The following is a 12,771-nucleotide window of genomic DNA, read 5'->3' as shown; positions in this document are numbered from 1 at the left end:
TACCACACTAGGAGAATGTACCACTTCATTTGAAATACAATACGAAGCATCGACAATGGCACGCAATACTTTATTTTGGAACCGTTGTATGATGGATGTATATTAGACTTGCTAGCGGTTCTCCATAGTTGGATTCCATATAGGATGAATAGGCCTGAAGAGAGATTTATACAATAATATCTTGTTATATAATGAAAACTTGGATTTGCGCTCGATAAGCCAATACATTTGTGCTTCTTCCAAGTTAGGCGTCGATGTAGGCGTATACCAAGATATTTAGCTGTTGAGTGAAGTTTACATCACAAACAACTTTAATAAGCTTCTGGATAATAATGTTCGATAACTATGAAATATATTCTATACAAATTTTGTTTTCGATTCAATTGTTTTCAATTTCAATATTTTGATCAGCGATATAGTAAACATGCAACAAGAACTTGCTCATAAGTTGGCAATTACTCTAAATTGCATGTTTATTTCCAGAATATGATATATAGAATATATTTTCTTGTATTCAAAAATTAACCTAAATTATCCTTTTAAATTCGTTTAATATTTCTTGCGGTTTCAGAAAAATTCAAATAATATATCGTATAAAAAATTTTGTTGCAAAAATAGAATAAAATAAATAAATAAGTAATCTACGGAAGATACACACACAAACACATTTTTTATCGTTCTATCTTAATATTTTACTTGAAATTCGCCTGATGCTTCAAAAATTATATGAATTATGTACTTATATTTTTCTTAAGTTCTGCTTTCTTATGGGCTCTGATAATTATTCTATCGTGATAGTTATTAACATTTGGTCGCCCAATATCCAATATTCTTTTTTCATACCTTCAAATCAATCAGTTCATCTAATAAATCTAATAGTTTTCCAACTGTTATCCTAGCACTCCTCTTTAGGAGACTGTTCAAGGACTCTATTGCCATGTCTTTTCGCAAGCAATGCGCCTACAATATTATTCTGTCCTCGTCTTATAAGTAATAATGGCAAAAATAATATAAGCTTTATATAATAAATAAATGTACATATGTTGCTGTAAACCTTATTTTTATTTTAAGAATATAATTAAAATAATTTGTATTATAGAAAAAGAAAAAAAAAAGAAATATCGATAGTTATAAATGAGAGTATCGATATTTTAGTTTTAAAGTAAAATATCGATATTAAAACTTTGACTTTTCGAAAGTTAGTATCGAACTTTAGTTTTGGAATTTTCCTCCTCAGTCATCAAATGAATTTTGCATGGAAAAGAGGACTAGAGCGGAAAAAGTTCGATACATGTATGACCCTTTTGTGCGGTGCGTACGTACATTTCACATTATAAATGGAATCGCTGAAAATGTTACATTGCGCTATTTTAAAGGAATTTCTATCCGCAGCGAAAACAGAAATTGATTCCAATTTATATATTAAAGTCTCCTTTTACCAACTCTGAGTTTATCTGGACTGGACCTACAGTTTAACGTGGCCTCCGAACCACGGTCTTCAGCATCATCCCAGAAGACATCTGGCCTTATCCAGCCCGGTTACTGGTGTGACTGGGATCATTTTCCTTGTCGGATTTTACACTCTTGCATAGAACGTTCACAAATTTTAAACAATCACAAACACAAATTTACGACCATGCCCCAGCAGGATTCGAACCGGCGGCTATCGCAACAATAGGAGGAATAATGGCAAAAATAATATAAGCTTTATATAATAAATAAATGTACATATGTTGCTGTAAACTTTATTTTTATTTTAAGAATACAATTAAAATAATTTGTATTAGAGAAAAAGAAAAAAAAACAGAAATATCGATAGTTATAAATGAGAGTATCGATATTTTAATTTCAAAGTAAAATATCGATATTAAAATTTTGACTTTTCGAAAGTTAGTATCGAACTTTAGTTTTGGAATTTTCCACCTCAGTCATCAAATGAATTTTGCATGGAAAAGAGGACTAGAGCGGAAAAAGTTCGATACATGTATGACCCTTTTGTGCGGTGCGTACGTACATTTCACATTATAAATGGAATCGCTGAAAATGTTACAGTGCGCTATTTTAAAGGAATTTCTATTCGCACCGAAAACAGAAATTGATTCCAATTTATATATATATATATTAAAATATATATATATATATATATATATATATATATATATCACCAGATATATATATATATATATATATATATATATATGCATCATCGCAGAAGACATCCGGCCTTACCCAGCCTGGTTACTGGCGCGACTGAGATCATTTTCCTTGTCGGATTTTACACTCTTGCATAGAACGTTCACAAATTTTAAACAATCACAAACACAAATTTACGACCATGCCCCAGCAGGATTTGAACCGGCGGCTATCGCAACAGTAGGAGGACTGTCCCATCGCCTTTACCACTGCGCCTCCAAGCCAGCTTGATTCCGAATTGGATTATTCTCTAATATAAATGTACTATTTCAATAGATGCCTACTTTGTGATATCAACAATAAATATTTTGTCTCATTACATTTTATGGCAATAAATATCCTATCCTATCGCCTCCTTAAACATTAAAAAATAGAAGAATTTTTCTCAATGTTTTATTTTTAAAATAAATTATTACATCTATTTTTCATTTCTATGATTTAATACGGCTTAGTGGTAGTATGCTGGGGCAGAGTAAGTGTATTTGGCTACAGCTGGAGCTGGAGTAGCGTATACTACGGAAGCTGAGGCTGGGTAAGCTACTGGGGCAGCTACAGAGTAAGCTACTGGAGCTGGAGCAGCATAAGAGACGGCTACTGGAGCAGCTACCTTAGCGACAACTGGAGCTGGAGCAGAGTAAGAGTAAGTAACTGGAGCAGCTACTTTGGCGACAACTGGGGCTGGAGCAGAGTAAGTGTAAGTGACTGGAGCAGCTACTTTAGCGACAACTGGGGCTGGAGTGGCGTAGACTACTGGGGAAGCCACTTTAGCAACAACTGGAGTTGGAGCAGCGTAAGATACAGCTACTGGAGCGGCGACTTTAGCTGGACCTTCCTTGGAGACTACGGCGTTGAAACCATTATGGGCGTCAGAGGTATATTCGACAGTTCTCTTGGTACCATCAGCATCGACCAAGGAATAGCTGCCTTTTACAACATCACCACGTCTAGATTCTTGTTGAGATTTCACATCTCCGGTATGGGGATCGCTGACGGAATATCCGAAATCATAGTGAGCTGGGGCGGTTGGTTCTGGAGCCAAAACTTTGGCAACTGGGGCGTAAGCTACTGGAGCAGCTACGGCTACAGCTGGGGAAGCTACGTAACCAGCACGGGCTACAGCTACGAAGGCAGCGAATACTACGAACTAAAAATAAAAATGTATTAGGGAAATTCCAATTAACACATCCAAACATACTTTGAAAGCCATGTTTCTTGATTTAATTCAGTGATAATACTGTTTTAAACTACCCGATAGACTACTTTATATACCGTAACGCAGGATGCCTGAAGGCGTGGTTTATCCGTGTACATTTCATTGACAAATCTCCTAGTGTTAAATGCTTCAATAGAGAGAGAAACATCTTTCACTTTACAGTCAAGGGCAATGATATCAATTTAGTTTTAAATATTTTGGCAATATTTAAACATATATGACCTCGAACATATTCTCGCTATTCTTAATGTAATGAATTATATTATTATTTTACACTTCTACACGCAGCATACATTTTAAACAACACAAAAAAGATTTGCTTCAAGCGTATATTAATTTATTAAGAATCATGTCGGATGCTACCCGAACTTATAAAGTCATAATAATTAGTTGATTGTGTAAAGAATTATTTACGGCTTAATTACAATTTTTTTGACAATTCTGCTTATTTATTTTATCCGGAAAAAATTGAAATAGTGAAGTTTTAATTGCGCCCTAAAACACTTGAACTCTGCTCATGACGTAGACAGATGAGACACAAATCTAGAGTCGCAGATTATAATAGTTTGAATCAACCTTTTGAATGGAAGAGGTAACAAGCAACCTCATAAGTTACACAGACTAAATATCTAGAGAAAGCGACACGTGCGAGACTGCGACACCAACAGCAGCGTCTTGTTTGAGATGGAAACCCTCTCCACCAGATGCTAATGAGGATGATGACCCAGATTCATGTCACTTAGGACAGGAAAAATTATTCCATCAATCAGATTTTTCATAACATTAGATTCATCATAACTTTAAAACGAGTTTCCAAGTAATTTACATTGTTGTTAAGTGATATTGTGATTAGATTAATTAATTTAAGTTACCAATTTTTCAATTTTTTTTGTAATTTATAATATACGCTACAACTAGAGAAAGGTGTAGTCTATACCTATATATGTGTTTCATTGATTGATACTCGATAATGATAATATACTAGAACAAAATCGTTCTGTTCCGTACTTAAAATATCTTTCACTTTTAATTCAAGGGTAATAACACGAAAATGAGATGTAATTACCTTAGAAAATAATTGTAATCACTCGAAAGCTGCATATCTACTTATATTTTGTATTGATACGTTTAAATTTTTAAAATTTAAGTCTTACTATAAACTTGATTTATTAAAATATTATATTTAAAGGTACTTGTTCTGTTTTTGTTAAAGTCTCCTTTTTATCAACTGGATGATCTGGACTGGACCTACTCTTTAACGTAGGTTCCGAACCACGGTCATCGGCATTAAGTCTACCGACTGGTGAGTGACAAAATTATGAAACATCCCAGAAGATATCCGGAAGCCTGGTTACCGTCGTGACTAGGGTCATTTTCCTTGTCGGATTTTGCACTTTTGTCTAAGAACAATCACAAAAGTAAAAAAAAACACATCATAAATTTACGACCATGCCCTAGCAAAATACGAACCCGCGACTATCGCAACAGCAGGAAGACCGTCGCCTTTACCACACTGCCAATCAAGCCATTTTTATCCTATTTTGTTTATACTTAATGTATTTACATTTAAACTAATTTGTGATATTTCATGTTATTTTCGAAAAGATTTAAATTTTATGAAAAATATTCTATAATGTTATATACTGCACAGCTCTACACTCATAAAATATTGCAAGATATTTTTCCTTTTTAAACAAGAAAGGTATTTCTCATCTCATTTCTGCTATTTTGAATCTCTGCGATAATGATGTTATCATGTTTTTTGCGGGGTGCAAATATAGGGTTACACTAAAACATCAAACCATCAAGTTAGTAAAGCAACGCTACCAAAACAAACTTTTTCGATTAATTACCAATGCTATTCGCTACATGATGAATTAAGATATTGTTACCTTAAAACAAAAAATAAGAATATCGAATAGCAGCAACGTGGTATCAATGTAGTTACTGAAGAACGCGCAGGAAATCAGAAGATTACAGCTCACCATTCCACACAAACTTGTATAGTGTCGGCGATCACCTCTTCATTCGACGAAAATTTTGTCCCAGCGATCATTCTTTTGAGATCTGAAGACAGGAAATAATCGCTGTGGGCCAGATCTGGAGAATAAAATACGGTGGATGAGGAAACAATTCGAAGCCCAATTTATGGATGTTTGCCATCGTTTTCACTGACTTGTGACACGGTGCATTGTTTTGGTGAAGCAGCACTTTTTTTTTCTTCAAATGCGGCCGTCTTTTGGCGATTTCGTCCTTCAAACAGTCCAATAACAATATGTAATAGTCGCTGTTGATGGTCATTCCTATTTCAAGCTAGTCAATGAAAATTATTCCATGCGCATCCCAAAATACAGACGCCATAACTTTGCCAGCCGACTGTTGCGTCTTCCCACGCTTTGGAGCGGATTCATCGTGTACAGTCCACTCGGATGGCCGTCGATTGGACTTCGGACTGAAATAATGGAGCCATGTTTCATCCATTGTCACATATCGACGCAAAAACTCTGAATGATATGATGTACACATTCAGTTGATATCTTTAGAGTGTCTACTATTTCATTCAATTTCAATTTACAGTAATTCAAAATCATTTTGTGGATTTTATTAATGTTTTCGTCGGTACAATCCTCTTTTGGACGTCCACTGTGTTCACCATTTTCGGTGCTCATTTCACCACGTCTAAACTTAGTATACCAAGAGTAGTGTCTAGAAACTCGGCATCAAGTCAAGTGTTTGCTTCAGCTGTATTTTTTCCCTTGAAAAAGTAATATTTTATCAATACGCAAAATTCATTTTTATTTTTTTTTCACAATAACAAAAGTTGCTTCAATTGCATTCAAAAATGCTACAATTCACAAACTAATGATCCGACAGCTGTCAAATTGATACACGCATCTTTTTAGAGTTAGGGATAACTAAAAAACATATGGATTTAATTGTAGTAGCGCCATCTATGTGTGAGGCCGGGGACTTTTCAGTTGACTTGTTATGCTTACTTATAGCTATAGTCTAAAGTTTATCTAAAGAAAAATAGCGAAAACTTGTTCAAGGCAACAGTTATTACAATTACTGTAATAGCTATTTCCTATAGTAAAAGTATGGATGAATAATATTTTACATAAATGATTTTGCATAATCAAATTAAATAAGTTTACATAATTATACTACATGTTTCCCTCGTATTTAATTATAGAATTAATTTATATTTACATATATTTCAATTCGTATTGTTAAAGAAACATAATTAAATTCGCATCATAACAGTATTTTAATAGACACTCACCTGTAATGTATTTTGGAATTAATAAAAATGCGCCACTAGTGAATTGATAATATATTTGTCGAAATTTAAAATTGTGAAATAAAATCAAATGCCGCTCAAATAATAATAAACATTTTATTGTATTAGGAGAATAAAAATGATATTTAATGAAAATAACTGAAGTTTGATAGGATTTTCATAAATATTATGGAAATGCGTATGGTTGAAATGTTTACGCCTTTTTCCATGCAAGGTTATCGAAGTATAATCAATTTCATTGCAAACTATTAAACAATTAGTTGTAAAAATCCAGTAATACATGTTTTTGTCACACTCTATAGAGAATGTCACAATTTCTTAATTTTTACAGATTTTTTTTTATTTTAACAGAATAGGATAACTTAATCTTAGAAATATTGTTAATTTTTCTCTACAATATTACACTATCTTTCAAGTAGCATATATTATTGAATAAATCCAAACTCCAAGACTGTTTTCCTTTTATTTTTTCTCCTTTAAAATTGTTTATTAGTTGTCATCAGGAATTCCTATTTTTGAGGGAATATTACTCATACAAGCTAATTTGATGGCCCTTGAGGTGGATCTTTTAAAAACCACGAAGATGTCTAGATTCTTGTTGGGATTTTGCATCACCAGTATGGATGGTATCACTGATGGAATATTAATAATCATAGTGAACAGGAGCAGTTGGTTCTGGAGCCAAAATTTGCTACTGGGGCGTAAGCTAAGGGAGCAGCTACAGCTACAGTTGAGGAAGCTACGAAACCAGCACGAGCTACAGCTACGAAGTCAGCGAATACTACAAACTAAAGAAAATAAAACCTAATTAAATATACCTTTCATTTGATATTCATACATATATTTTGAAAGCCCTGTTTGTTGCTTATGTTCAAATTTTGGAATGATTAAATATAGTCAACTGTATGCTTCATATATCTTAATGTATTGACTAATAGGTGTCGTTTTATATAACAAACGCAGAAAGCGTATAAGAAAGAACAGAACCCGGGGTACAGAAACTCAAGTAACATCTTTCTTTTTCAGTTCAATGGTATATAAACTGACAAACTCATTAAATGAATTTTAGCAATAGCAGTAAGACGGAAAATATAATTGCTCCAGGTTATCATGTGTGTACAATGAAACAAAACATCAAACTATATAGTTTTACTACTAAAAATTAACACTATAAAATGTAGGGTAGTTTTAATCTAATGTGTACATAAATACATTATTTTCTGCTATATAAATCAAATAATTGACTAATAATTACTAATATTGCTCTATATCGGAACAAATTTAACGATAAATGAAAATATATTTGGGAACTGTTTTATACCGAATTCATAATTTTGATTTTGAAACCATATAAAATGTTATATAGAATATAACAAGATTTAAATTTATTATTTGAATTCAAGACAATACCCAGTTATTTTTTCAATTATATATATTTATATATATATATAGAACAGCAGGTTTTGTCTGTCATTTTATTGTAAGTATTAAAAAAAAGAAAATTTTGAAAATTTTGCAATGTAAATAATGTATTTAATTTAACAAGCAGTAACTTTAATTAAAAGTTATTTGAATACATCATTTATTTAATCTTAATGTTAATTAGAATCGTGATTATCACAGACAGTATATAAAATTGTAACAAATTTAATTTTGTCGTCAATAATACAGAAACCAAATTGACCAAGTTGCTAAAGAGATGCTGAAAGCTTTAAAAATATCCATAAATAGTTATTTTTAAAATATAATAATTTTATTGCTGACTACAAGGTTTTAAAATGACTTGTTACGAAAAAACTAATTTAGATATAGCAAACAAATAATTGTAAAATAGTAAGTATGGCAGATATATATTTTCATATTTATAATAAATATGTACGTGTAATTACCAATATACGAAATCATGCATTATTATTTCTCTATTATACAGCTTGGGACAAAAGTCCTGCTACCATTGACACAATTTCCGCTGAGTAGCAATAATTGAACAATTATATTCAATAAATATTGTCACTATTTCTCTTCGTTCTTGTGGCTTATAATAATCCATAATAAAATTTGGACGTCCACACAACACAATGGCTAAAGCGAAACTGAGCTAAACGTCACATAACCAAGATGGCGTACAATCAAAATGGTAGCGGGACTTTTGCCCCACATTAGTGTCAATTCAAAATGGTAGCTGGACTTTTGCACCACCTTATACAATTGAATATGAATTTGTATATGTTAAACGGTAATAGTTACAACAAATATGTTCATATCGATATAAATTTTGGAATGGAAACAAAAAAAAAACATTTTAAAATCAGATTCGTTTTAAGTTATTTTACCAGTATTCCTAAAATAGTTTAATGAACTTGTTATTACCCTTGAGCGAAAAGTGAAAGATGCAACTCAGTGAAATTGAAGGTTCTTATGGTATGCGTTCTGTTGGTGTGCTAATAAAATATATAATCATAAACCACGCCTTCATCTAAACATATTTCGGTATATAAAGTGGACAATTAGCCAGTTTTAATCAGTTTAACAACTAGATCTAAACAAGAAACATGGCTTTCAAAGTATGTAGGAATATATCAAATGTAATGTAATAATTTAGTCAATTTTCCTTTTATTTAGTTTGTAGTATTCGCTGCCTTCGTAGCTGTAGCCCGTGCTGGTTACGTAGCATCCCCAGCTGTTTCTGCAGTAGCTTACGCCCCAGTAGCTAAAGTATTGGCTCCAGAACCAACTGCCCCAGCTCACTATGATTTCGAATACTCCGTCAGCGACCCACACACCGGAGATGTAAAATCCCAACAAGAATCCAGACGTGGTGATGTTGTAAAAGGAAGCTATTCTTTGGTTGAAGCTGATGGTACCAAGAGAACAGTCGAATATACCTCTGATGCCCACAGTGGTTTCAACGCCGTAGTCTCCAAGGAAGGTCAAGCTAAAGTAGCCGCTCCAGTAGCTGTATCTTACGCTGCTCCAGCTCCAGTTGTTGCTAAAGTAGCTGCCCCAGTAATCTACGCTACTCCAGCTCCAGTTGTCGCTAAAGTAGCTGCTCCAGTCACTTACACTTACTCTGCTCCAGCCCCAGTTGTCGCTAAAGTAGCTACTCCAGTTACTTACTCTTACTCTGCTCCAGCCCCAGTCGCCGCCAAAGTAGCTGCTCCAGTTACTTACACCTACTCTGCTCCTGCTCCAGCTAGCAAGGTAGCCGCTCCAGTAGCCGTATCTTATGCTGCTCCAGCTCCAGTAGCTTACTCTGTAGCTGCCCCAGTAGCTTACCCAGCTCCAGCTTCCGTAGTATACGCTACGCCCGCTCCAGCTGTAGCCAAATACACTTACTCTGCCCCAGCCTACTACCATTAAGCCATGTGAACTGATTTGTAATAATGACATAGATGTAATAATTTATTTACAAATACCAAAAAGTCAATAAAACTATTTAAACTCTATACAAACTTAATTATGTTATTTTGTTAATTTATTATTAGTTAATTACTACATCTAGGGCACAATCCAATAGCATTTCAGTTATATCAAACACTGCTATCTCAAGAGATTTACAATAGATGACATAAGTTGTACTTATGTAGTACAACTTATGTTATCTATTGAATACATAAGTAGACTTAATCTACTATTTTTGTACTTACTTATGTTATTTCACCATAAATAAATCTTTATTTTTGCCATACCTATTTAATGTAAAAACTCGTGAAAAAGTCCAAGTTTTACTATTAATCAGTACGACGGACAACAAAAAAATTTTGCTTTAAAAATATAAAATCCATAGAACAAATTCAACGAAGAATAATTAATTTTAATTTTATTTTACAACTCCATCTTGTTAATCTGGGACCAATAATCAACACTAAAATACAAAAAGTATCTGGGTGCGCATATTTACACATTAATGCATATTTAATTCAATGTATTAAAATAACATATGTACTAATTATGTTGATATACATACTATAATGTTGGTGAATTAGGAGAAAATACAGTCATTAAGTCACTACCTAACACAAGAGTCAAATTGTCATTCACTATTATCTACGAGATATGAATATTATATATATATATATATATATATATATATATATATATATATATATATATATATATATACCAAATAATGGAAAAAACAAATATTGATGATCGATATTGGACTTATTGGTTTTCAAAATATCTTTCATGAAGGTCAATGCAGGTCTCCCAGCCATTTGGATATTTCGAGCCATATTCGAACCAGTTTTCGTAATACTTTTTCTACTCCAATTCTGGTATCGAAAATTGTTGATCACTTAAATGTTTTTTTGATGTAAAGCAATAAAAATATTATGTGGTGCCAAATCAGGACTATGAAATCCATTGTTTAAACCGATATTTAAACAGTTATATTTTCGTGATGAGGATGTCGTCAAATGAGTGCCCAAGGATGTTCTAATTCCAGGATATGTCATGTCTGTCTTTATTTATAATGTCACCGACAACATCAATGTTTATCTGTTCTAATTTTATAAAATGTTCCTAAGAATAATTCACCACTGAAAACGTGTGATGGTGTCGCCAGGGCATGAATATCTCTAAGAAAAAGGTACACAGTTAGTACTAAAATACAAATAGGGAAACTCACATGGTAAAAGCGTTCATCATGGAAATAAATAACTAATTATTTTAAATTACCAGTGGAATAGATCTGTTACATGGTAAGCATAAAAGTTTTCTTAATTCGTTGCTTAACCAGCTCTAAGGTTCCGAAGAAAATTCTTTTAGCATAAAAATATAACAGTTCAATTGAAAAGTCTCCGGTCTACCATAATAAAACACTTTTTTTCCAAAATTATGTCGATTAGTTCTTATTTAATTAAGGCACATATACACTTACTATTGAATTACTTGTTATAGATTGATAATTTTTATATTAGAAATTATTATAGGATATTCGAATAAAATTGCTGTATTGCATATTTGTATGTTGATATTTTTATTCAACTATTGATATTTGAAAATAAATTATTACACCTATTTATAATAAATCAATTCGCATGACTTAATGGTAGTAAGCTGGGGCAGAGTAACTGTATTTGGCTACTGCTGGAGCTGAAGTAGCATATACTACGGAAGCTGGAGCTGGGTAAGCTACTGGAGCGGCTACAGAGTAAGCTACTGGAGCTGGAGCAGCATAAGAGTAAGTTACTGGAGCAGCTACTTTAGCGACAACTGGGGCTGGAGCAGAGTAAGTGTAAGTTACTGGGGCAGCTACTTTAGCGACAACTGGGGCTGGAGCAGAGTAAGCATAAGAAACTGGAGCAGCTACTTTAGCGACGACTGGAGCTGGAGTGGCGTAGACTACTGGGGCAGCTACTTTAGCAACAACTGGAGCTGGAGCAGCGTAAGATACAGCTACTGGAGCGGCTAATTTAGCTTGACCTTCCTTGGAGACTACAGCGTTGAAACCATTGTGGGCATCAGATGTATATTCGACGGTTCTCTTGGTGCCATCAGCATCTACCAAGGAGTAGCTGCCTTTTACAACATCACCACGTCTAGATTCTTGTTGAGATTTCACATCTCCGGTATGGGGATCGCTGACGGAATATCCAAAATCATAGTGAGCTGGGGCGGTTGGTTCTGGAGCCAAAACTTTGGCTACTGGGGCGTAAGCTACTGGAGCAGCTACGGCTACAGCTGGAGAAGCGACGTAACCGGCACGGGCTACAGCTACAAAAGCAGCGAATACTACGAACTAAAAATAAAAATATATTAGAGAAATTCTAATTAAGAGACCCAAACATACTTTGAAAGCCATGTTTCTCGTTTAAGTTTAGTTGTTGAACTGATTGAAATTAGCAAATTGTCCACGTTATATACCGCGAAATATTTAGATAAAGGCGTGGCTTACGTATATTAATTTCATTAACACCAACACAACGCATACTCTAGGAACCTTCAATTTCACTCTGAGTTGCATCTTTCACTTTTGGTTCAAGGGTAGTAATAGTAACAAGTCCGTTAAACTATTTTTAGGAATACCAACAAAACCATATAATGATATCTGCCTTTAATT

At 33.5% G+C, this 12,771-nt stretch overlaps 2 protein-coding genes across 2 annotated transcripts; one reads left to right on the top strand and one right to left on the bottom strand.

The window, feature by feature from the left end:
* Nucleotides 1-2,641: 2,641 nt before the first annotated feature.
* LOC143195375 (uncharacterized) lies at nucleotides 2,642-12,513 on the bottom strand. Its single transcript, XM_076402442.1, has 4 exons — nucleotides 12,502-12,513; nucleotides 11,784-12,450; nucleotides 2,895-3,267; nucleotides 2,642-2,672 (listed from the first exon to the last, which is right to left on the bottom strand). The coding sequence occupies exons 1-4, from the start codon at nucleotides 12,511-12,513 to the stop codon at nucleotides 2,642-2,644; spliced, it is 1,083 nt and encodes a 360-aa protein (XP_076258557.1).
* Nucleotides 9,260-10,067, top strand: LOC143195681 (uncharacterized). The gene is made up of 2 exons (XM_076403075.1): nucleotides 9,260-9,271; nucleotides 9,330-10,067. Exons 1-2 carry the CDS (start codon nucleotides 9,260-9,262, stop codon nucleotides 10,065-10,067), a joined length of 750 nt encoding a protein of 249 aa, XP_076259190.1.
* Nucleotides 12,514-12,771: the final 258 nt, after the last annotated feature.

The sequence above is a fragment of the Rhynchophorus ferrugineus genome, unplaced genomic scaffold (assembly GCF_030347505.1).
Source record: "Rhynchophorus ferrugineus isolate W39M unplaced genomic scaffold, kcgeb_rfMv2 rfM4, whole genome shotgun sequence".
In the NCBI taxonomy this organism is placed as follows: domain Eukaryota; kingdom Metazoa; phylum Arthropoda; class Insecta; order Coleoptera; family Curculionidae; genus Rhynchophorus; species Rhynchophorus ferrugineus.
This window is presented reverse-complemented; position numbering and strand designations above follow the sequence as displayed.